This window comes from Tubulanus polymorphus, chromosome 2, assembly GCF_964204645.1.
Source record: "Tubulanus polymorphus chromosome 2, tnTubPoly1.2, whole genome shotgun sequence".
In the NCBI taxonomy this organism is placed as follows: domain Eukaryota; kingdom Metazoa; phylum Nemertea; class Palaeonemertea; order Tubulaniformes; family Tubulanidae; genus Tubulanus; species Tubulanus polymorphus.
This window is the reverse complement of record NC_134026.1, coordinates 24,434,746-24,458,836: the sequence shown is the minus strand read 5'-3', so window position 1 is coordinate 24,458,836 and position 24,091 is coordinate 24,434,746. Positions and strand designations below refer to the sequence as shown.

Here is a 24,091-nt window from a genome sequence, read left to right as displayed (position 1 = left end):
AAATTAATGCATCTACGTAATTGGTAACGAAAGATGAAACAATCCGCTAGAAATGTTAGCAATGTTTTATCTAAATCCAATGGTTCACTTTTAATTCAGTGAGGACCGCAGCCACGCCAGAAAAATTACGAAACGGAATGGTGTGATGTCCAGGTAAACTTAAGCCGCGATCACGCGGAGACGATTGGGTCCGGGCCAAATTGGCTAGAAAATTGACACGCGTCTGGTCCGAATCAAATTCGGCCCGTGCCTAATTAGAGAGCGCTTTCACACGTAAACCACTTGCTCAGACAAAACCAAGTGGGACGCTTTGTAGCAATTAACCCACTGTTTTGACCAATGCAAAATTTTGGCTCGCGCCTGGTCCGACGATTTTGGTCAAAGACAGGCACGGAACCATTAAGCATCTGTTTATACACACTGTTGTTCCGGCCCAAAAAAAGCTCGCGTGATCGCGGCCTTAGTAACAGACCTGATGGATGCACACATGTCAAAAAAAGAATCAGAAGTTTCACCTTTGATGGAGGACACATGTGAACGAAAAAAGTATATAAAAAACAACAAGAATAACAGAAATATATTTTTCATTTATTTACTAATTGCTATAAAGTGCACGTCTGTCTTATCAAGCAGGTGTTTTCTCGCACCTCACTGAACATAATAACTTCAGACCCAATAAAAAAAAAGTTAAGTGTAGACGATTATATAACTGGTAAAAACTCGAAACACAAAGTCAATGAACCATTGATTTACAGAATCACAACGCATCGCGGAAGCAGCCATATCTACTGGAATATTCTGCAAATGTTACTGGTGATACTTTCAAGTAACGTGTTTATACGCGGCTTCAATAGTCAACCGCTTCTGGACACAGTCCTGCAATACGGTAAAAAAAGTGTGAAGCCTTTCATTTTCGTAGCATTTACCAGTCAACCAATCCGGCAGTAACAAGCCATTTAGACACGAATGAATAAACATCGCGAAGATAAATCAGGTGTGCACTATGTTCACAGCGAACAAAGCTAAGGCTTCATTGAGCGCAATTTCCGAACATAAAAAGTCACGTTCGCCGCGCACAAAAGAGTCAGCACCTATTGTACAATAATACTGATGTGAAGCCAACAGCCTGGACGTCATTGCTTTATTGATGGTATTGGAATTTTTCTAAAATGACGTTAGAATTTAACGAGGCTTTACACACAGCCAACAGCAATCGAAAACTGCAATGATAAAATCTAGCCTGACTCTGGTGTTCATCTATTAGCGATCAGTTCTCAGTTCAGCTGCGGGCTATCAATCTTAAATTGAATTCTGATTCTTTGCCACCGTATCATATTCCTCATTACTGGTGACATTGTTTAAAATTTGTTCGCGCAATTTGGCGAGCAAATTGAAAATTCAACCCTTAATGAGACTGAATACAAATTAGTGGACTCATTAAAATTTACCAACTAAATTAGCCACCCAGCCGACACGGGCGATACTGCACTAAACCTAACAACTTCCAATACAAATTGATGTCAACGTAAATTGTGCATACGCGAAACGAGTTCCACTAGTTTAACCGTACATAATGGAATCATTTATCTGACTTAAGACAACCGATTTTTAAGGACCCTGCGCGATTTTTCTGACGGGAAGCAAATCGATTATAATGGACGGAGTTCACGAAGATAAACATCGAAAAACGATTTGCTTTTAACAACTCTTATACAATAAACACCGGTGTAACGTTCTATGAAAACGACAGAAACATTAACTAACAGCTAGAATCACCGGGTTCATTTTGTTATGGTAACACGTAGAATTATATATCAAACAGCCGAATCGAAAACTAAAATGATTTTATATTCTGTCACCAGATTCGTGAATTGGGGATTTGATGTCACATGTTATCGTATTACTTATGTAGACATTAAAATCTATAGCAGATCTGATTCCCTAGAGATAGAATTTAGAACAAATACGATGTTTGATATAAAGAAAAATATTTTTCAATTTTAACGTCAATATATACAAAGAAAGTTTATAAAAGGGACACAGGGATGTAAAATCATTATAGGATTATAATTGCCAGTGTTATAAATCAAATACCTTTTTTCGACCCAGGGGCCAGCTGCACAGTCATGATTTAAGACCAATGTAAGACCATCTTAGTCCTATAGCCAATCTAACAACTTAAGACCAGACTCAGGTTTCCAGACAACTTGTGGTCTCAAGTCACAACTATGGAACTGGCCCGGTTCAGTAGTCGAGACTTAATGGTCAAAAGTCTGGTCTTAAGTTGTTAGAACTAAGATGGCCGTAGAACGGTCTTAAGTCTAAGCCGTGACTATGCAACCGGCCAGGGCTTAACATCACAGCTCCAAACAATACAAAATCTATGAAATGATTTTTTCATGTTGCAAGATCAGTCAGATATCATTCGACAAAATACTAATTGGGTGTGTAAATCATTGCATGGAAAATATAAAGGTGATATGCTTAAAGCTCATCTAAAACGTTTAGAAATACAATTAAGTTCATAAAATTACAAAATAGAAGAACAAGTTTTTTTATATAATATACAAATGATAAGCATTCTAATGGCAAAACTACCAGACAGCAGTATAAGGGCGATAGTCATCACAATAGATTTATAATTAGCATCGAGATCACAGGAAAAATTGATTTTCAATCTCTTTATTTGAAGTTCTACTGTGTGAAATTGATATTTTCAGTCAGAAAATTATAGAACTCGGCAATTACGCAGACTTGATTACAGGCTGGTGTTCCGCTGTCAGAACCAGGGTCATGACATATAAACTGAAATCAGAAAACATATTACTAATCATTCATTGTTAAGATTGATGCTTGCGCTTCATAATAACAGAACAAATATAAAAAGACAATCTCGAAATAAAAACTTTCATAGAAATATCTGAAGCTGACGTCGCAAAAAAACATCATAAGTAAAATGATTCTATATCCAGAGGTTTTGCAACAGGCAGAGATATGCTGAAAGTTCGTTTTTGAAATTATTATACTGTTTAAAATCAATTCATTTCAAATGGCATCGTTAGGACACGTGAAATTTAACACGTATCAATTCGAGTCTGGTGCTTGGCTCGGATTCCCCACTACTATGGGCCAAATGAAGCGCATTTATACATCGCTATGGTTACGAGTCAAGCTATGAATTATGATTTCAGCGCAAATTTAAGGATAAAAGACAACACGATACCAAATTCGACGAAGAATTCATTATTTCATATTACGTAGAAATTGATCTTTCGGAGTAACATGATATATGTATGTTTGTAGCTATTAAACTGGTTTTATATACGCAATCAACATAATCACGTATAGAATGAACATAAGACAAAGTTTCAGGCATAAACTACAATTACTCGCAGCTCGCATCATTTGATACGACTGATTTGCCCCTTTATGCTCCAGGATGTTTCTGTTAAATCGCTTATTGTTTACTGATTCGCTTTCTTGTCAGTCTCTGAGCTGATACGTGGTCATGCAAAAATGACGACAATGGAAAATGCCCGAGATATTTAAGTTAAACATAGGCTTTTGAATATCTATTGCGAGTTTTCATTCAATGTCTTTCAGATCCTTCATTCCGAATTGATCTCGATCCTCTGGCTATATATCTCGCGATCATTACGTTCATAACCAAAAATCAGCTGAAACTGTCAAGAGCATGACCTGTGTCCAGTAAGCGCACAAGTAGCCCTGGTAAGCAGAATAATAGTCGACACGCGAAGGACCTCATTATGTTCGTGATATGACAAAAACATAAATCATACGAAACTGATTTCGATAGTAATTTCATAACAAAAGCTAAAAGTCAAATGGGCCGTAACAAACAATGGCCAAATGTTGTTGACTTCATGACGGGGAAGCCGGATTTCAATTATAAACAGATATACAATACAAGTTCACGTCATCTTACATGATAGGCTATACAAAGAGACACAGATTTGTCCTAATGTATCTGCCAGATACAGTATTAAGTGTTATGAATATCTTGATCTGTCATGAGTTGTTGAAACGTGAAACCTGTTATTACAGAACCAACTGCGGCACGTCTGACTGAAAGAGAACTCTAAATAGCCGTTTCGAAATCAAAGCGTGTTCGTTACAGCTAAGAAAATGTACATTTCTCGAGCTTCCTTTTCCTTCTCGTCCGGCTGTTTTAATGATGGACCTCAATAATTGAAATCCGTAAAATGATGAACGTTACGCTGAAGGATGTTATGTCATGATAATACCGTAACCACGAACTTCTAATTCTTCCAATTATATCTAACAGGCCTAAACGTTGGGGTTATGACGAATCGTCCGAAATCTGAAAAAGGTGCACTAGAAATTTATATATGGTACAATAATTCTAAACATATTCGGGGGATGACCAGCGGAGCACCCCCACTTTGAAAATCCTGGCTCTGCCCCTGTGCCCATAAATTAAAATCAGTGACGCTACCGGCCTGTCTAACATTTAACAACATATTTCTGCATGTTCATTCCATTGCTTGTAGCAAAGCTATATGGTTTTAATTAAAAAACATTCGAATTAAGTATGATCAAATCTAAATCAAAATCTCGGATTGTAGCGTCTAATTATCACGAGAAAGTGAGAGAAAAAAGTCGCGGCGATGGGAAATTCGGCGATCGAAAATCAATAGTCCCCTCCACGCAAATCCAATTATTTGAGTAGAAATACATCGCAATGAACGAATTATCAATAGCAACGGTTATCTGAAGTAATTTTCTGAGGTATTAATATTTCATAAGCAATTCCAGTGTCCAAACTAGATAGTTGGTATAAGTGGAACATAAAAGAACAGAAAGCAAATTGAGCATTATTACACTATGAAGGAAGCGTTCATAAATTCAGCGTACTTCCGCCGTCATCGAGAAGCAGTGGAAATACATCACCCCATTCCAGAAAATATATCAGACGATTACAACGAATGAGCGTTTCACCGAGCAGATAAAATTGCACTAAAAGATGTAAAGAATTTATTTATTAATCTTTGAATCATGAGAAACGTTAGGACATGATGCCATCACTGGCACTATAGGAGGAGATGTTCGGCCACCTAAAACATTTTTAGGCAAATTCTGAGAGGGGCATCGAAAAGCACTCGCTAAGTAATCATTAGACTAGTATTTTTATACTTAGATAAAATGCATAGAATTCAATGATAAACGTCGATGCTCTCTCTCATTCTGACATCTTTCCAGCACCCACGGCCCAAAATGATGCTGATGCACTACAGGGTGGACGGGCAATTTAATGAAAAGCTATGAATATAATGAAAAGTTTCATTTGACAGTCACGGCGTCAATTTCATGCAGCAAAGCACCTAGATGGCACTAATTTCCTTTACTTTATCCTCCCAGTTATAAGCTTTAGCTGTCAGCCCACGTTGTCCATGCTTTATGAAGCATAATCATTTCTCCCCATTGGCAGAATATCAATTCGCTAATGCTGCAATTCACAGGAGAAAAAGATTTCAGGATGAAATGCTACCTAATCTTTCCGCATAATTGATTTGAACACGGTCGCCAAAGTTGTACAAGCAATTCACGCAATGGTACGGTAAATACCCATCAAAGAGTAGAACATGACCGACATGACCGGATCGTGTACGCCATGCCGAGCTGGACTCGACACCGCTGGTGACGTACACCGACGCCTTCGCTATGAAAGAAGCGTCTGCGGAAAGAAGGAAAGTATTCATTAATGCCATTGATTGCGATATTGGAAAATGTAGCACTTAAGCCCGCCGCACACGAGCGAAAATTGCGTACGCAAATTGCGCGCTGTTCAAAGTTCGTGGTACGCACTGCGGAATCGAGTCCACCACCTGGCGAAAAACGCACTCGAGAAAGGAGCTGCGGCAAGTGTGTATGCATCATTTCTAAAACACATTTTGACCGTGTCGAAAATACACAATATTCAGAATATACATCCACACTTCCCACAATTACTTCTCCATCGCCAAAGTACAGATCGAGGGTCTTACACGAGGGGTAACTTACAATTGTAGCATACCGGTAAGGTCATAATATTTTTCTCAAACGGACGTTTGGCTGAGCGGTAAGGGTCTTCACTTTCTAAAGTTAGGTCAGGAAATGGTTAGGTTTTGAATCCTGAGTTTCCGCGTTACCCAAACGCGCACTCATTTCATACAACTATCAATCAACAAAACACATCGAAGAGCATTTCTTTTATTTAGGTTTTCTCCGTTTTTGTTTTTTGCCATCAAGTTATCAATCGTCAAGACTGTTATCAATGTTACAGGGTACACCTATGCAATCATTACTCTCAAAAAACCCCAATGCAAACAAAACTGAATCAAACTGTTCCACAACATAAACGTTTGAAATTGCTCCCACATTTCTCAATAAAAACCCTTGAGTATTTTCCTCGGAGCAGTTAATTTGCTGTTCCACGTATGCATCTATACGTTATTCTTGGCAATAAGCCCAATATTCACAACAGTCTTCAATCACCAGTGGGGCCATTGATTTTCCGTTTGGAATCAATTCCTCGCCAAGAGCAATTTACAAAAATCTTTGAAGTCACGATTTGCACCGGTAGCTCAGGTAACATATAGCTATATGAACATTTCGGGCTATATAATGCCAGCACGTACAGATAGATATATATGCCGGGGTGATGTCACCGGTTGTTGGCAGAATGCATTAAACACGCGACGAGGAAACGAAAAACATGAAGGCATCCACGAATCAATGCCCCCGGGAAAATATGAAAAATCCGCCACGAAACAGCGTCAACATCGCCGCCAATCACGACAAAGAATCAGCATGCTACGTGGAATCTATATTTAGAATAATATATATAGGACCCGATTTCGAATTGCGCGACGCATTCCGACAGAGGATGTGCAACGTGTCACTTACGACTTGCAGCTGATGGATATTTTGCCGATAGAGCCATCGGCGTTTATTGACACCGTGTCTCGAGTATACTGGAATTTTCTACGACCAACAGGAATATAATAGATTTCAAAAACCACTAATTCGATACACTATAATTTCCCTTCAGTTGTAGATCATCAGTACTGATACATATTTCATATCGATGCCGGAAATTCTAACCGATCTATACAATTTGGTATATACCAGGGTTCCCGTTACACCGGGGTAATACAAGGTGCAGTTTGGTGTTTCGGTCTGATAGCTTTATGTATTGATGCGATGAACAGATCATCACGACTAACTCAGATAGATGTTTCCGAACCTGACACCAACGATCATTTTCAGCGTAAAAGTTCATACATGCACGAAACCAATTCACCAATGGGAAAAAAGGAAGGAAATATATTAAATATTCCAAATCTTACTAAAAGCTTTAGATTTATCGATACCGAGAGATTGTCCGTAACAATTGGGTCAAACTCATTTTCTCCATAATCTCTAAATTTCAAGAACAAAGGACCTAATAGATTTACACCATCCTGTTTTTGATGGATAAAATTTTGCATACAAATATGTATGCCCAGAGAAAACAGAGTATATGCCAGGAATTGTAATTTGAACTTTACATTGTTAGAGGAATGTACCGAAACGAGCCTTATGGCGATACGAATATAGCCCGAAGCTAGACACCACCACGCTATATCAGACGAGCCAATTTTATCCGTCGACTAATTCCAATCACGTATCGTTAGTACGTTCGCATTTTGATATTTCTATTTTTGGAATGAAAAAAGAAATAGAAAATTCAGCAAATTACCGTCCGGCGTCAACATGGATGAGAAGTAATTGCAAAAAATGCTGACATGACTGAATGAGAAATGACAGAATATACGAGAGTCGGATGGATAAAGACATGATCAGACTCATTTCTGCAAAATGGCAACAAGCAACAAGGTTTTGTGAATGTCAGTTATAACTTGCAAATAACCATACGCAAATGATCCATTAGCACATCCATTTTAATCTTTTTGAACGTAACTTGTTTTGCGCAAAAACTTCGAAAAATAGATAATATATGATGTTTTAAACGAACGAGTCCATGGATAATCCACGGTACCTAAAATTTACAGAGTGCCCTCCAACAAGTCAGTTTCAAAAATTTGGGTCAAGATTACAATTTTCATGGTTTTTCGAAAAAGGAAAAGTAATCCATTCTCTAATGATTTATTCAGGTAACGGTACTCGGCTTTTTTTCAAAATACAAATGAGACGTTGTTTGAGTTTAGGTTATCGAAATAAATCATTTCTAAACTCTGTCATTTTTCAAAAGGAAAGACAATCGTTTTCACGGTGGAAAAGTGCACTTTATCTTGAAATGAACCGCCCCCCAAAATGCTCGACACGGGTCTGGAAATCATAATGAATTCAGAGCAAGCTTTTCTAAATTATCCTGACAGTTTCTCAATCGGAGACGTTACGTGTATTTTCTGAAACTTCGTCAAATGCACGTCGTGTCGGAATAGGTTTTAAATATCTCTTAGTCGAGTCACCCGATCTCACGTCAACTTACTGCATTTGAAAAAAAAACTACTGAGCGCAGCGTCTTTGCTTAAATTGTACACGTTTGTGATTCTAAATATAGATATGTATTTAAATTAAACCCGTAAAAACCGAGCAGTACATGGAATTCGTTTCAGTTCGCGTTTAACAAGCGAGAGACGAGACAGTCGTCAGTGACAGCGTGCTGTACAAGGGGCATTGCCTCGGGTTATGGGAATATTGAATTCGCGCATTCTTTCCACATGCTGAGTTGTCGCAAACAAAAGAATTTCTGCAAAAAATCGCACTCAGATTTTCTAAAAATACCAGATACAAAGATAAACATATATCGATACATCGATGCCAATTGAGAGGATGCTCGATGAATTCCGATTTTGGGGGTTGTAAAGACATTCAATGGATGGGCTATTTGAAATTGATAAAAGATTCAAAATAACATCAACAGGTTATATCCTTAATTTTGCTATGGAAATGGAAGATATTTGCAGGGGTTTACAAAGAATGAAATACATCATTTCGAAAATTAAACTACTACCCCTATAGAGTTTATTCCATCGAGAAAAACCCTAAAAACTAAAACTAGAAATGAAGCACTGGGCTCTTTTATTTATGATTAATTCAGATGAACAAAACTTCGAGCGAGCACGCATGAAATAAACTCCAGTTTGGCGAGAGATATACAGCTATTAATCATGTATGATATAGATCTGGTTCACAACATTATGATATTAACAAATTGATATTCGATCTCTAGGGAGGTAACATTATTCTCGTTTGTTGCCTAGATTTATAGAATCATATATCCATAATTTCAATATCTATAATTCAGAAACAAATGCAAATGAAACCTTAAGCTTTGATGACTTTCAGACACAATAGATGACGAGCTCTTTAATCACGATTGAATTTCTTCTCAATTTTCTTCAATGACGAAACTAACCCAAATTTCTTTCGTTTTGTTACATCAGCGGATTTTTTAAAGATATCATATCGAATAAGTCATTCAATGGGCATATCAGATCTTAACTGATTTCAATAGGAGGAAAAAATCTCAGACGAAAAAATTGGGGGAAAACCGTTGCATTGTCGCAATTAATTCGATAAAAACAGAAAACCTTCTGTAAATTAAACGCGATTCTTGAAAGGTGATTCTTGAAATATTCACATCTTTGTGCTATTTATCCTCATTGTCTTATTCACCTGTTGGAGACAGAAAACCCTGTTGATTCATTCACATGAGCGCATAGCGAGTGAACCATTGAACCCTTTCATTCGCGACAACAAAAGACATGTGATTATTTTTCTACCTAACGGGGCTTATATAAACTGGCACCAATCATCGGGCATCACCTGATCATCCTCAAATTGGCTGGCCGATGGCGGAAATGCGTGCGTCCGGGATTTTACTGGTAACATGAACGTGACAAATAAAGAAATAATAGAAACAAAAAACTTTTTTAAAGGTTTGTCGGCTTATTATAACAGTAGACAATAGATTGAATAGGGAATATGGCGGGCATTTCTCATTGAAAATCAGTGATTGTAACAGAAATTGCCGATCAATGCATTTAAAATGCTGCAAATGTCAAACTGTATGATGTAAGTTGTAATACATGAAACAAAAGATTTCAGTCTGTTTCTGCTGCCGATAATCAACAGCATGTATAATTCGTAATTTAAACGGCGGATTAATGCATAACGGTAACCCTTTCTTCATTATTGTGCTCAGTTAATGACGATAATGAGACATTTTAGCGGCTATGCGTCTATGGATGATTTCTAAATGCCCTTCTTTATGTTCAAACATCAGACGCTGTGAAAGCCGTCCATTTTCAACTAATAGAAGCCCTCAAGGCAGACCGATAGCAACCGAAGAACAGTACCAACGATGAAACCTGCGCACAATGCGACTTTAATAGATTAGTATATAATGTCGCATTTTCCTCATCTCTACGTTTTGATTAACAAGAGACTAACAAGAGACGGGGTGAATTCAAATTGATTGTTCAATGTTATCCATTATACGTATAGATAATACAGGCTTTCTTCTGGTTGATTACACACAAACGTACGGATAATGTGACCGAACGTATGAGAGAGGTAGCAAAAATACATCGACGCATCCGCTCGACGAGAGATCAAAGATGAACGACAATGAAATATTTCGAGAACATTCAAACTCGATGTTCATTGTGATAATAATCTGTTAGTTATTAACAACCGTATCACTGACCTTTCATAAATGACAATAACAGTGCCCCCCTTACAAACAGGACAGGGAGAAAAACTTCGATATTTCATTGCTTTCATTGTTTGCTTTTTTATATTCTTCAAATTGCAATACAAGTCTACGAGGTCAGTGCCACCGTAACGACCAGATCATATCTCGAACATAAAATAAACCAACTTGTTTATTCGGAAATCTAAATTACTATCGCTTTTTTCTTCTTTTACAGCCGCTTTTGAGATTTTCATAGAGGTTTTTCAGAATATATTGGAAGTATGTTGGTCAAAACAGGCTTTATTCGATAGCATTGGTGCATAAAACAAAGAGGATGTTAGGTCACCCATCACCGATGAGCACGCGCGCGTTATACATGTACCTCGTTGCTCTGAACATTTAGGTTTTATCGATATTCAAAGTTGAAGGTTCTATAGATTGCAGGGACTCATGTTACATGGAACCGCAAGAGACACCCACTTGAAGATCGATTCCCCAAGTTCGTAGTAAATTATAATAATTTTATTTGACACAATATCAATTCCGTACGATGGATCATATTTTCAAGCACATCCATACCCTGGGATACTGCAATCGAAAAGTATCATAACAGCTATAGCATGCCAGAACTAGAACAGATATTTTGAATAGTTGAAACAATAATTTCCCTTTGTTTCGCCGAGAGAATATCTTCAGTCTGTATGAAGATGGACAGACTAAAGGACACCGATGTACAAAAATACGTCGGAGGTTTCGCAAAAACTTGACACAATGATTGGTGCGAATGTCTTATGTTTTCTTGCGTGGCACACTGTAGTGCGGGCAAAAAACCAAGACCACTTTTTCGAATACGGCGGATTGAATATTCTCGGAGCCAACCCACATTGGATCTAACATGCGTGAGGACAATAACACTGCAACGCGTTATCATTTGGAGAAATGAGATAATGAATACAGAAATTAAATCTTCTTCTATGTGTACTTCGCCAGTAACATGTAATCTGCAGGAGTTAGGATTTGACTCTTTGACTTACTACATTGCGGACTCTAAAACGCTATAGAGTCCATGGTATAACCCAGTGTCCTGCTACAGCGTCAATGCTATTGTACGGGAAATGGCAGCCAATTACTTAGTATTAATCGTAAACTATTAAGGGACGGAGGAAATGACTGTCAGGGAATGAGATTAATGAAACTGCGCCGGTTTCTCAAAATTCCTACCGAAGAACGTCTCGCTTCAGTTCAAAATCATGACTGACACAAACACACACACACAAAAAAAAATTGAAGTTAAAACTACATCAGACATGACACGTGTAATTGGGTAAGTGCTAAAACAGACAGTATCAGTGACGCCGGACATCACGAATTATTTTAGAACAATCTTCGCAGGCGGCAAATGTGTCATCCAAACCATTGTGACGTGGTTATACTTCGTAGCGAAGGAAAACGTCATCGGAACTAATAATGGCAATAGGCAGATTATAAGATGATGGACATGATCCGGCTGAGTTTTCTTTCCCTACCAGGAATAGGTCCGTTCACATAATATATTCTAGGTAGAAATACGACACTCAAAAATACATATAGTACACATATGGATACAATTCTAATATCATAATATTTAAAGTTTTGTTATGAAGCACAGCTTAATTCGTTGGACTTGCCCAAATCAGCCACAGTATCTCTTCCTTCTTTTTTACATGTTGGTTGCTTTAATTCAGATTTTCAGGACCCATTATCGGGCAGCGGCATACTCACCCTAAATAGTTTACTTTAAAACCACTCTGTCTCAACGATGTGAGCTGACGGGTTTTTTAGGTAAGACGAGATAAAATCTAATATCTTATTCGACAGAAATGGATCAGTATCCTTCGATGGTGGATGGTAGAACGCCGCGTGGTTGTGGTCTTCCCACTGAATTATACATAGTCGAGGATAAATGTACAAATCCAAAACATGGTCATTTCCTGAAATAAGAAATACAATTATATAAGTTTCGTTTGCAGGGACAAGTTTTACAATAATTACACTGCAGTTCGTGGAAGTTTCAATTGATAAAAACAGTTCTTAGAATTCTATTGAATATTGTATTCATCCCTAGAAATGTGAACTTGTTAGATTTGAATCAAAAAATAGAAGCATTCGATTAATCCCAAACCTACGCAACAATAAATTAGATTTATTGTTACCGTGATAACAAGGGCAAAGGCAGCCACATCATGTCAAATATCTCTTGTGCCGCCTCCGCAGCATTATCTAACTATTCTAAAGGAATGAAAAAGACTTTGCTTTTTAGGTTTTGATATGTACATGGTCTTGATTTCAATTCTATTCGAATTTGATTGATATTTTTCAAGAATTATCATTTTGGTTTGTAAATAGTGCGTAGTATAGTATTAATTCGCATTCCGCTATATTCCATTGTAGTTCTTGAAAACAACACTGGATAACTAACTTTAAAAGATATAGGCTACCGTAAGATCACGAATCAAAAGAGATCGAGAGCTGGCACCTACAGAACTCGAGTACTTTTTAAAGCGGGGTAACTCGAAAGCTAGTTCGATCAAAATGTCAACTGACAGGTTCATGGTAGCATTCTCTTTGCGGGGAAGGTTTTATTTATACCAGATAATACTCTTGACACCAGATTATGTTCCAGTGACTCGGTATGCCGCAATAAGCTTCTAAATCGATTACATTTTAATCTATTCGCTAGAGACTTGGCGCCTCTTTTATAAAAGCAATCCGCAACTTTTGATTGAATTTCTCCTAACACCTTGAAATTACAGCGCATAAAATATCCGCTAAGTGTCAGGTTTTCTGATAAATGCCCGAGAGCATCCACTTACACAGTAAATGTACTGCAATCCTAAACTAATGTTCCAGGCAGGAAGACAATCACGGAAACTGTCAATGCTCACTGAACAGAAAAACTCAACAACGCCGAACACGGCGAATAAATCGGCCATCACTGACGCTTCTCTTGTCAATAATATTCACGATTGAACAAACCAAGAAAATCTCAAGACGTAACTTCGTAAGAGATTACCATTTACTCGACCACGTGATTCGAGGCTAAAAGCTTCGTGGGCAGTCAGTTAAAAACTAACAACATGTAGGCTGAATAGTGAGCGAAATCCGTTGAGATGTTGCGCCAAATATTAGTAATCAGGTTCAAATACAACGACTGATATATTTTCTGCAATCGAATGAAAATAAGTGATGGTAAAATAAACATACAGACGACAACAGAAACTTCCAGGTTTGTTTGACTGAAATGAACAACGTCATCAAAAAGGTTCCATCGGTATGATCTTTATTATGGATTCTCATCACGGCTCAGTCATCATTTTGTTCCATAAGTACTAGACCCCGACAATGATAACACGTGAGGATCAGAGGTTTACAATGGCAAATTGGTCACACGTTTGACATATAGTCGATGGTATCAGTATAATCCTATTCACTCAGAACAAGAGCAAAAAGAGAATGAGACATGTGCACATCCTGGCAATAACTTATTTATATAAGAAAAGGACTAGTTGAAAATACAGATCAAATTGTTGACCTCGGGGAGGGGAGCTTTTTCTATAAAAATGAAAAAACCAAGATCTTTTCTCTTGAGGACCTTAGAAATCTAAAGAACAAGTCGGTCAATAGTATTCGGTCGTGGTTCACAAGCAACCGTCCTCCTAGAATTGAAATTTGAGGCTAAGTCTAAAGAGAAGCATACTTTTCGATATATCAGATTGATCACGATTCGTCTAATTTTTTAGCGCACGCATTTCCGCGATTGTTTCAACGCGTACCAATCGAATCCCTCACAGACACGACTTTCACTTCTGGCAAGATCGCTTTCACTCTTGGGAAAGATGATCGTAAAAAATTGATGAGACCACATCGCGTACTCGGCAGCCATCATTATAACATGAAACTCCACGCCAAGTCGGTGCTAATCAATGACAAGTGGTTCACGTAATAAAGCGTATCATATTATCATCATACATGAAATACAGACTATTGGACGGATAATCTAGTTTGAGATGACCACGCTGTGATGTCTTGAATTCATAACCTCCGGTTATATCAGCCGCACAATTGACAATATCCGACTGCATGTCCACTCGTATTCGTATTCATCAGTCAACGGGGGAGAAAACGAATTAAAGTTACAGCCGCTCATTCTGCAACGGTTTATTGGAAACCTCAACGAGAATCAAATCGTAAACGACAAGACTCGTCCGCGCCGTAATTGCCTTCTCGTTTCAATTACGCTTGTTTTTCATCACCGAAGCGGTCAAGAAGTTCACTGTTTACACCGGGATTTGCGTCAGAATGCCGCGGTTACGACTAATTAATACTCAAATCACTGACCAGGTCGGACAATTTTGGAATTCGTGTTTCTTCAGACATGTTCCATCAGGTTCGAATCTACAAAAAGGGATTGGGGTTTGAAAAAATGTGTTTAAAAACTTGAATTCCTCAAATTGTATTAATGACGCGGTTCCGTTGATAGCAAAAACACTTAACGACTAGAGTACCGACTTCTTTAAATTATGCCTACTTATGTATTTTTTTTTTACACTTCCCATTCCAAATCTTTATCTAACTCCCAAAATAACATTCCACTGATAACTATCTCTCTTACACATGATAATCAAAGGCAATAAAAATTATCACAATTCTAAAGAGCCAATCCGAAATCGCGCATTGACGTAATACTTTCATTGAGGCTTTCAACGAAGAACAGCTAAAGAAAGGTGCACCCGATCGATCTCAATTCAGATTTACAATCGTCTCGCTGAGTGACGATTTGAGAAAAGAAAAAAACGTCTTCTAAACAGAAATATGCGCTGTATACGTTGATAATAGCGTAACGAATTGTGTTAATTTAAGTCAATGAAAACTGCGGCCAAGTTTTATTGACAATGACATGAGAGCAAAATCCAGTTTACGCTAAAAACCACAAAATCAAAACAATTCAGCACAGCAACAATCGTGTAACCACTGTGGAACGTCGTGAAATAAAACAGAACGATAATGAAACCAGTAATACACATGTAATACACATGTTAAAATTCTTTTTAAAAAAAACTAATCGTCTTTTTCCCTGTAAAAATGTCACGTTATTGTGAAACTGAACTTTCATAGAAAGCCAAGTGATTCAAAACGGTCTGCAACGCCAGTTTCCCACACGACTTGCTTCACCATTAAACATCATTTCAACGTGTTCACTGTAACTGACAAGTTATGATATAGGATCGGTTTTCAATTAAGTTGTGGATGACACCCAATAACCGCAAGTGACAACCGACGATAAACAATTAACACTACGTAGATATTGCTCCATATCAAAAATGGAACAGGATTGGTAAAAAATTATACGTGCTATTCGTGGAAAAAAATCACTTCTCAAACCGCAATTGGCAGTAGTGATGTCACTGCACGGAGTGGTGTGATGTCAGCAAAACTTTCTCAAGAATTTTCTCAATTCGAAATATGTCGAGCAACAGTCAGTGCTTATAATAGGTCATTATTTTCATTCATGACTTGATATTTAGAAAAAAGCAATTGCCTCAAACTCTTAGCAATGACATTTTCTATTATCATTTTTGTTTGCGTTTATTTACATTTTAAGTAGTCAGAGTAATTCGGTGGGAATACGCTTTTAAAAAGTATGTGGAGCATACTTTCAGGCTCAAATCATATTTACACCCACTCAATATACAGTTGCCCCAGAAAATCTGTGTTACAAATACACAATACGGTTTCGTTAAGTATAGATAAATTCAAATGTATGAAAAATAAATTTGAATTCTAAAATAAATGCTCGATTTGAAAATGACTGGTACTATATTATAGTCTGGATGAGCTATGAATATGAGCCTGGCATATGCAAAGGCATAGGCAACAGTGTTCTTATCATTTGAGTATCGACCTTGAATTCTTGAAATACAAGATAAGTAGCCCAATTAGGAACAATCTTCGTCTAGAGACAGATCGGGGAAAACTAGTAAAATACGCTAATTGTTGTTTGCTTTCAAGTATCGTGGTGATAACTACACCACTGAAAGTGAAAATCATTTTCTATACACCAGTACAGCGTTCAGTTTTCATGGAAACAATCTCATTCACTATTACATTCATATTTTATAATCAATTCATATCATATCACATATAACAATATAGATATACCAAGAAAAGTCACAAATTATACTTATTAATTCCATCACTTTTCGGCTAATATTGAAATGAGGAATTCAATTAATGATGTAATGATACCTAAATTCTAGATAATTAGATAACATTATTCAGGGATTAGAACACAGCTTCACACCGAAAGGCAAACATTAGCACATATGAGAAATGGAGAACTTTGCATTTCCACAGCTAAATGAAAGGCAAGACCAAAGATTCAACAGCAAGTTTCGAGACCTCTTGTTGGCATTCACCATGATGATGAAAACTATGAATCCAAATAATGAAAAATGAAAATAAATACGAATGCACATCTTAAGCAGTCAGTAATTATTTCATGATGTTAATGCCCATTAGCATCTCCTCAATATCTCAATGAAGCCCATACTGATATACAAGAGTGAAATTGTTTTCAATAGGAAGCATTTAATTGAACTCGCCATCAGTATCCAATTAATAGAGAATCAAGATTCAAAAAGAGAAGGCACCAAGAAGATACTGGGAAATTGCACACAAAATCATTTTTCTACCCAATTATAAATAGGGAAATAGTAGAAAATCACTAGCAGGTATTTTTACATGACGATTAATCGCGATGAGTCATAGATAAGAAAAGATGAATGCAAGTATTACATGTATCTTTATGGATCATGGTGCAAAAATGACAAAAAGCTATTCATTCATTCATTCATTTAAAATAACACGATTTATACACAATTAAATGAATTTGGAAGAGTTTCTCCAGTGGGACATTTTGTCTAGAACAAGAATCTTTAACGGAATCTAACAATAACTTTTTATCTTATTGCTTTAATCGATCGGGAATCTCTGAGTTGAAAAAATACCAATAATTCGCCGATACATAGCAGGGCCTTACCAATAATCTTCGAGTCATAGTTCTTTGGCACAAACTGACCAGCCCATGCCGGATACTGATATACATCAACAGTAACCACACTGATGGTTTTGTACATTTTCTCGGCAACAATGGTCAATTCCTACAGTTGAAGAAAGATTCTTTGTTTAGTATGTCTAGTTTCAATTCTTTACACCTCGGTAACAACTAAATTTTTTCGTAAAATTTAAGAACGAAAATGGTAAATCTTTAAGAAGGTAAATCAGGTGTAGATGGCAGCAGTATCGAGAATTTCACCTTAATAAATGCAGCTTCAGCAGAAACATTGCCTTCATGGACCAATGCCAATAGAACTGGTTGTGAGGCAGAGAAAATGCTAGAAAATGATACAAAACACAAATACAAAATACTATCAATAAACATATCATAAAATTGAAAGCTCCAACAAATAAACTGAATATATCGATAAGAGATTGAAGAAAGCGCAGGTAATGAATGATACCATAAGAAACATTTCTTTCATAAAAATCTGGCATGAAAATCGCTACGTTCATCAACAGAAAAATATAAATATTTCTACTTGTTTATGGGAAACATATTAAGCGATAAAATCCCTTTCAATTGCTTTCAATTACAACAATTGTTAAAAAATCAAATCATGAGTTAATGTTGCAGCATATAATGATAAGTTGCACAGTTTTGCTCAGAAACGATGTTTTGAAAAAGAAATCATCTCTATGGTCATATTTAAGAAATTGTTACCATAGTAAGAGCACGATTACCGTAATTATTAAATCAAAATTGTTGTCTATGCTGAGAAATAAAACGTCAAAACCATACATTTACAGCATTGAGATAATAAGCGCATTCATAAATATACCAGCTGAAGAATAGCAATTACAATGGGATCATTCTCGAATTACCATTGCTGTGAAACTGGCATTCGTTATTATGTAGCTGTTATGTTATCATTAAGTAGCCGTGTAATTTCAACTTGGTGGCATGATATTTATCAGTGTATTCTAACTATAAGTTACCTATGCTTTGTATGAAACATTTCCGATGTCATGACAGTGACCAGAAGTCGGATGTGGTCACTGACGAAGTCGATAATCAAATCAGTACATCTGCCATGGTCATCTTCACATTTTTGCTCGTGACTAATGCTGTATCTACAGTTACAGAAGAAGATCTAATCAATTTGAGTGAAAGCACTAGGATAAGAGATTATTAGTGTCAGTCCGAATCCAACCATATTTTGCAAAACTAGAAAAGAATCATTTTTCATCGAGCATCGTTTGAATATAATTCTGCACAATGTCAGGCTGAATCCATACACATTTCGCAGGTTTTCAAAAAGAATAAAGCAAAGTGTCATAGGAGAATGTGGAACATTGTATATCTTACGTGTGAGGTTGATGAAATTTATGCACTTCTGCCATAGTTTCATCTTGCAATGTTTGTATCAGTCTTTGACCGAGTTTGACAACAGTCACAGTTAATCCATCAGTACGTTCAAGTTCCACCTGATGTAAGATTGACAGGTGTATCAATCGTTAGAACATAATCAATTGTTGAAAATATCATTTTTTTAATTGAGTTATTCAAAAAGGAAAAAAAATGGCAACGAATAAAAGAATAGAAAAAAGCTGCATTAATTCTACCCTAGAAATGCTGGCTGGCTGTTTAAGGGACTAATTCAATCAAATATTGTTGTGTTTAGTGCATTTTTTTATTCACCATACTAAATTGCTTGAAATGTTTCTCATAAAAAATGAAGTTGATAATGGAGTGGCGACATCGTATACATCTTGAGAACATTAATTCATTTCACACCTACACCTGGCTTTTGATAATAATAGGGTTGAAGCGGTTTGGTCTCGATTCAAGGCAAGTGAAAAATAACATTTTTAAACAGCAAATGATGTCTTATTTTGAAAAAATCCATGTTTCACATTTTATGAAGAGGCTGAGAAGCCTACAAAATAGAAACTACAGAAAAGTTTTTACAAAGTAGTAGGCCTACAATCAGCGGCATTCTATATATTTTCAGTCACAATTTAGTTTTCTCACTTAAACTATGATGCCATCTATATGTAAACAAAGACAGCATTATGTATAACTTACCGTTGACACAATCACACGTGCATTCTTCGATGAATATTCAGTAGGTGGAATATCTTGGCTGTATTTAGCAAAACAGCTTACTTGTCTGAACAATCGTTCACAGACAAGACGAAAACATTCATATGGGTACAATTTCCGCTGCAGCGACCTCGGGATATTTGCCAGAAATCGACTATCACGAGGCATCAGAGTAGCTCTTAGAATACCTGTTGACTGAAATGAAATGATGTAGAATTTATGACATTTATCAATGCATTATACATTTTAACATGTGAGAACAACTTAATTTTTAGACAAACTCACCAAATGAGATTTCAGCGCCTTCTTTGGTTCTCTATTAAATCCAATAATGTCAACAGAAGGTTCGGCCATCTTACTCAACCAATCCATAATCGACGATACCTAAAAATATTGTTACAAAGTTTTAAATTGTATAAGGATGTATCAATGTTAAAAAAGAAATTGATCTGAGTCTGCAATATCTACCTGTATAACACCGTGGTAATCTATTCGAATTGTGTTGTCCAGTTTTGCTGATCTTTCCGAGACACATCGACTGTTATAAAGCCAACCAGAACCTCGAAATGCACTTACAGTCGGGAACCCTATCACACCAACCTTTTCACACAACAATTTTTCTTCAGTGCAGTTAACCAGAAATAACGAACCATCATCTGATAATGTGGGGGAACTTTAGATAAGTACACAAACTTTATAATTCATGAACAAATAAAAGAGAAATTACCTAAGGATCTGACGGCTCTGTTCAGTTTTACAAATGTATCCCTTTTACTATTACAGCTATTACAGTCAGCCATTAGGAACACAACCTGAAATTTAAACATATGATATCTAATCTAGGTCTACTTAGCCTCTTAACCAAGAAAACTGAGAATCCTTACCAAAACTATACTGCTAACTTGGCCTGCCCAGGGTAGTGAAGTGTAAGGATGAAGGGATGGATAAGATTTTCTTATTATTTCCTGCCATGAGGACTCAGAAAGAACTGGAATTCCATCCACATGATTCAGCATCTGTATTATCCGTTCTCGTGACTGGAAAATCAATCCAAATGAACATTCAAATATATTCAGTTTGAGGTATAGTCTATGATATAAAACAACAACATCTACATGCATTGAGCAAAGGAAACCTCATTACCTTCTTCAGGAGCAGCAATGAATTCTTTGTTTCTTTCTTCCTTTGCACATTAACTTCCTTCAGTTGTTTTCTTTTTGAATATACAAATGGCTCATTATTTGTAGCATTGTTATACTCAAGAGAACATAGAGACCCATACGGACCTTCATTGACACTAGATTGCTGAAATGAAAATGCAGCAAAAGTTTATCTCCTATTAAGTTTTTAGTAAACTCCATAACTGGCATTCATTTACCTGGCCAATGATGCTTGGGTACGGCTTAAAAATAGTGAACGTGTTAGTTTTAGTGTTTATCAATTGGATGTTTTTCATCTTTAACCATTTAGCGACTGCAGCAGGTGATGGACGCGATAAAAACTTTGAATACCTAGTTATACCCATTACTATAATGAGAGCAGATGAGCAGTGTGAGAGTGAAACTATTCTATTTTGACAGAAAATCAATGCAGTTTGAACAATTGAAAATCTTCATTGGCAATCATTATGAATATACTATACCTCTGTTATTTCTATAGTTTATCTTTGGTGCATAAACAACAATAAATGGTATCATCGGGGCATAGGTTCCATCAAACCAGCGATTTAAAACTGCAGATGCAATACAATGTAGGAAATAAAATAGTCAGAATTAAGGATGTAGCCTTAACATAATCAACTGAATATATATCGTACAAGCTTAAACTTACTATCAAATTCTTCATTCACATCCACCAGCCCATACTTCGCTTGTAGACCATGTTCTCTCAAGGTAATGATTGTACTGTGATATGCATGAAGATGCTCCAGTGAATTATTTGCCCAAAATGCGTAAAACAGAATGAAAGTGGGTTTAAAGTTCTGATGCATTTGGGTTGCCGACTGAAAGGTTGCCTGTAACAATATTCGCAAAAGGAGACATATTTTACCATTCAAACCATATTTACTAAATACATTAAGAATCCTCTTTACGTATTTTTGTTACCGATACAAACTATTGGGCGATGACTATATCTTACCACAGTCAGTCTGGAAGCAGGAATATGTCTGGAGACGAAATACAGATCTAATTTTGAATATTCAACTTCATACTCAACAAATCTTTTATCCAAGGTTACTTCCCCATGACCTAATGAAGCAAATAAAGTACAAGAAATATGATTAGAGAAATTCAAGTACGTTTTAGGCAAACTGATTCTGACACATGGTACATTGCAACAGGCCTATTCCTTACCCTTATTATCTAGTACAACTATTGATGGAGTGGCAAATACATCATAACGTTGAACAAGATCCCTATGAAGAAAATTCAAACAAAATGAATTACTCATTTTAACAATTCACAAATATCTTTCTTTTATAGCGAGAAGTAGGGATCTTAGCAAAACAACTTGATGACTTACATATTATGGTCTGAATGTGGATGAACAAACATAAATTCTGCTAAAAAACTCCATTTACTTCGAATCTGAAAAAAAATTTTTTTGTATACAACATAGGCAATGTAATAGACCAATGAAGGGTTTTCCGCCAGGTTTGTGTTGGCGTGAGCTTTGGCGGAAGGCAATCAAACCCTGGCAAGTGAGGATGACCACTGCAAAACAGGATTGAGGTGTTTTTTATTGTACCTTGAACAGTATTTCTTCCAATTGATATATATTTGCATGTCCAGGAAATCCAATCACTGTCAAGGGTTTATTTCCTGAGGCATAGTGATCTATCAATGACAGCGAAGCCTCTGCTAGTTGGTTTGAGTGTTTTCTAGCCTGAAATTGACAATGCTCTCATAAAAATGTGGACAATTTTCCTTATTCACAATCTAAAATATTCAAACAATTAAAAACTCTTAACTTTTACGGATACATTTGCACATACCAGTTTGTTCAACCACTTTTTGAGTGAGTTTCGAGTAATTTTTCCAACGTAATCTTCAGGCTTTGAAAATCCAAGATAGCACCGAACAACAGACTGCTTTGGAATGTCAATGTCATGCATTGGTTTCTGAAAACAAATATTACAGACTACTAGATTAAAGAACTTAGTATAGCAGAGCTATACAGCAACTAATTAGGTCTATTTGATTTATGCTGAAAGTACGGCACTAGAAGAAACTGAGTGAATTTGTTATTCCATCAGCACCATAGGCATAGAGCCTCTAGACACAAAAAAGAACATTCTTCATTTATTTTGAAGAGGGATCAGTTTTACCTGTTGAGAGGAATAAGAACCAAGCTGGAATGATGAATAATTTTGAGAAGGTTCTCGTGATCGCCATATCTCACACAGGTTAGCTTCCAATTTTTCGAAACCTCAAATAGAAAATGAAAAGATATATAATGTTACAGGATGTTTCATGAAAATAAGTTCTAATATTTTCTCATGCACTGTAGTTCATTATTACCATTCCGTTTAAATAGAATACAAAGTGGCAGCTGTCTTGCTATAAGGACATGTTTTTTAAAGACTTGAGTCGGTAGATCTGTGAAGCAGCCTTTTTGCTCTAAAAAGGTAAATGAAAATGCAACCAAAGTTATTAATAAAACCCTGATATTGCTTTCTTTTGTCAGCACCATCATTATCAAGATTCCAGTTGCATGAGGAAAAAACTTTGAACGAGGTGGCACTATTGTTGTGTTTGCGCTATCCCAAAGTAAAGAGGCCAAAACGTCGCGAAGCTTCCTTTGGCATGCGAGGAGGAATTCAAACAGAAGCGATCGTGAATCAACTAAATTAGCTTATGTCACAACAAAAACTGGATTGATACATATATAAGTAATTTCAATGATGGGATGGTTTGATATCTTGCCATCTTTGCAAATATTCTAGGAATACCTGTCAGGAAAATGACAAAAAGCAGAATCAATACGCGAAAAATGAACATTTTCAGAATATTGTCCTCCATATTGTTTACATTCAATTCAATCACAAATCACGAGATTTATTGATCCAAATGCATAATCTTCCATAAAATGCGACCACAATAAGGAACTGGATAAAAGAAATTCAAAAAACGTATGAAAGATATCATGAGTCAGTTGAACTA

General features: G+C 36.5%; 1 protein-coding gene across 1 annotated transcript; it reads right to left on the bottom strand.

Annotated features, from left to right (window-relative positions):
- Positions 1-616: 616 nt before the first annotated feature.
- Positions 617-23,455, bottom strand: LOC141899331 (uncharacterized). Its single transcript, XM_074785577.1, has 22 exons — positions 23,450-23,455; positions 23,257-23,357; positions 22,924-23,049; positions 22,677-22,814; positions 22,452-22,516; positions 22,283-22,344; positions 22,068-22,177; positions 21,759-21,942; positions 21,571-21,660; positions 21,307-21,455; positions 21,072-21,233; positions 20,813-20,965; positions 20,656-20,740; positions 20,397-20,584; positions 20,214-20,312; positions 19,911-20,123; positions 19,191-19,309; positions 18,821-18,955; positions 18,081-18,159; positions 17,805-17,925; positions 12,488-12,696; positions 617-2,805 (listed from the first exon to the last, which is right to left on the bottom strand). Exons 3-21 carry the CDS (start codon positions 23,041-23,043, stop codon positions 12,503-12,505), a joined length of 2,466 nt encoding a protein of 821 aa, XP_074641678.1. The 5' UTR covers positions 23,044-23,049; positions 23,257-23,357; positions 23,450-23,455; the 3' UTR covers positions 617-2,805; positions 12,488-12,502.
- Between the last annotated feature and the right edge of the window lie 636 nt (positions 23,456-24,091).

Excerpts from the sequence above, each read along its gene's own strand:
- LOC141899331 (XM_074785577.1), bottom strand. The coding sequence starts at position 23,043 with ATGCATGACATTGACATTCCAAAGCAGTCTGTTGTTCGGTGCTATCTT. Across the intron at positions 22,345-22,451 it reads CCACATTCAGACCATAATAT|GGATCTTGTTCAACGTTATG; the intron begins GTAAGTCATCAA and ends TTTTCTTCATAG. Across the intron at positions 20,585-20,655 it reads CAGAGCCGTCAGATCCTTAG|ATGATGGTTCGTTATTTCTG; the intron begins GTAATTTCTCTT and ends CCACATTATCAG.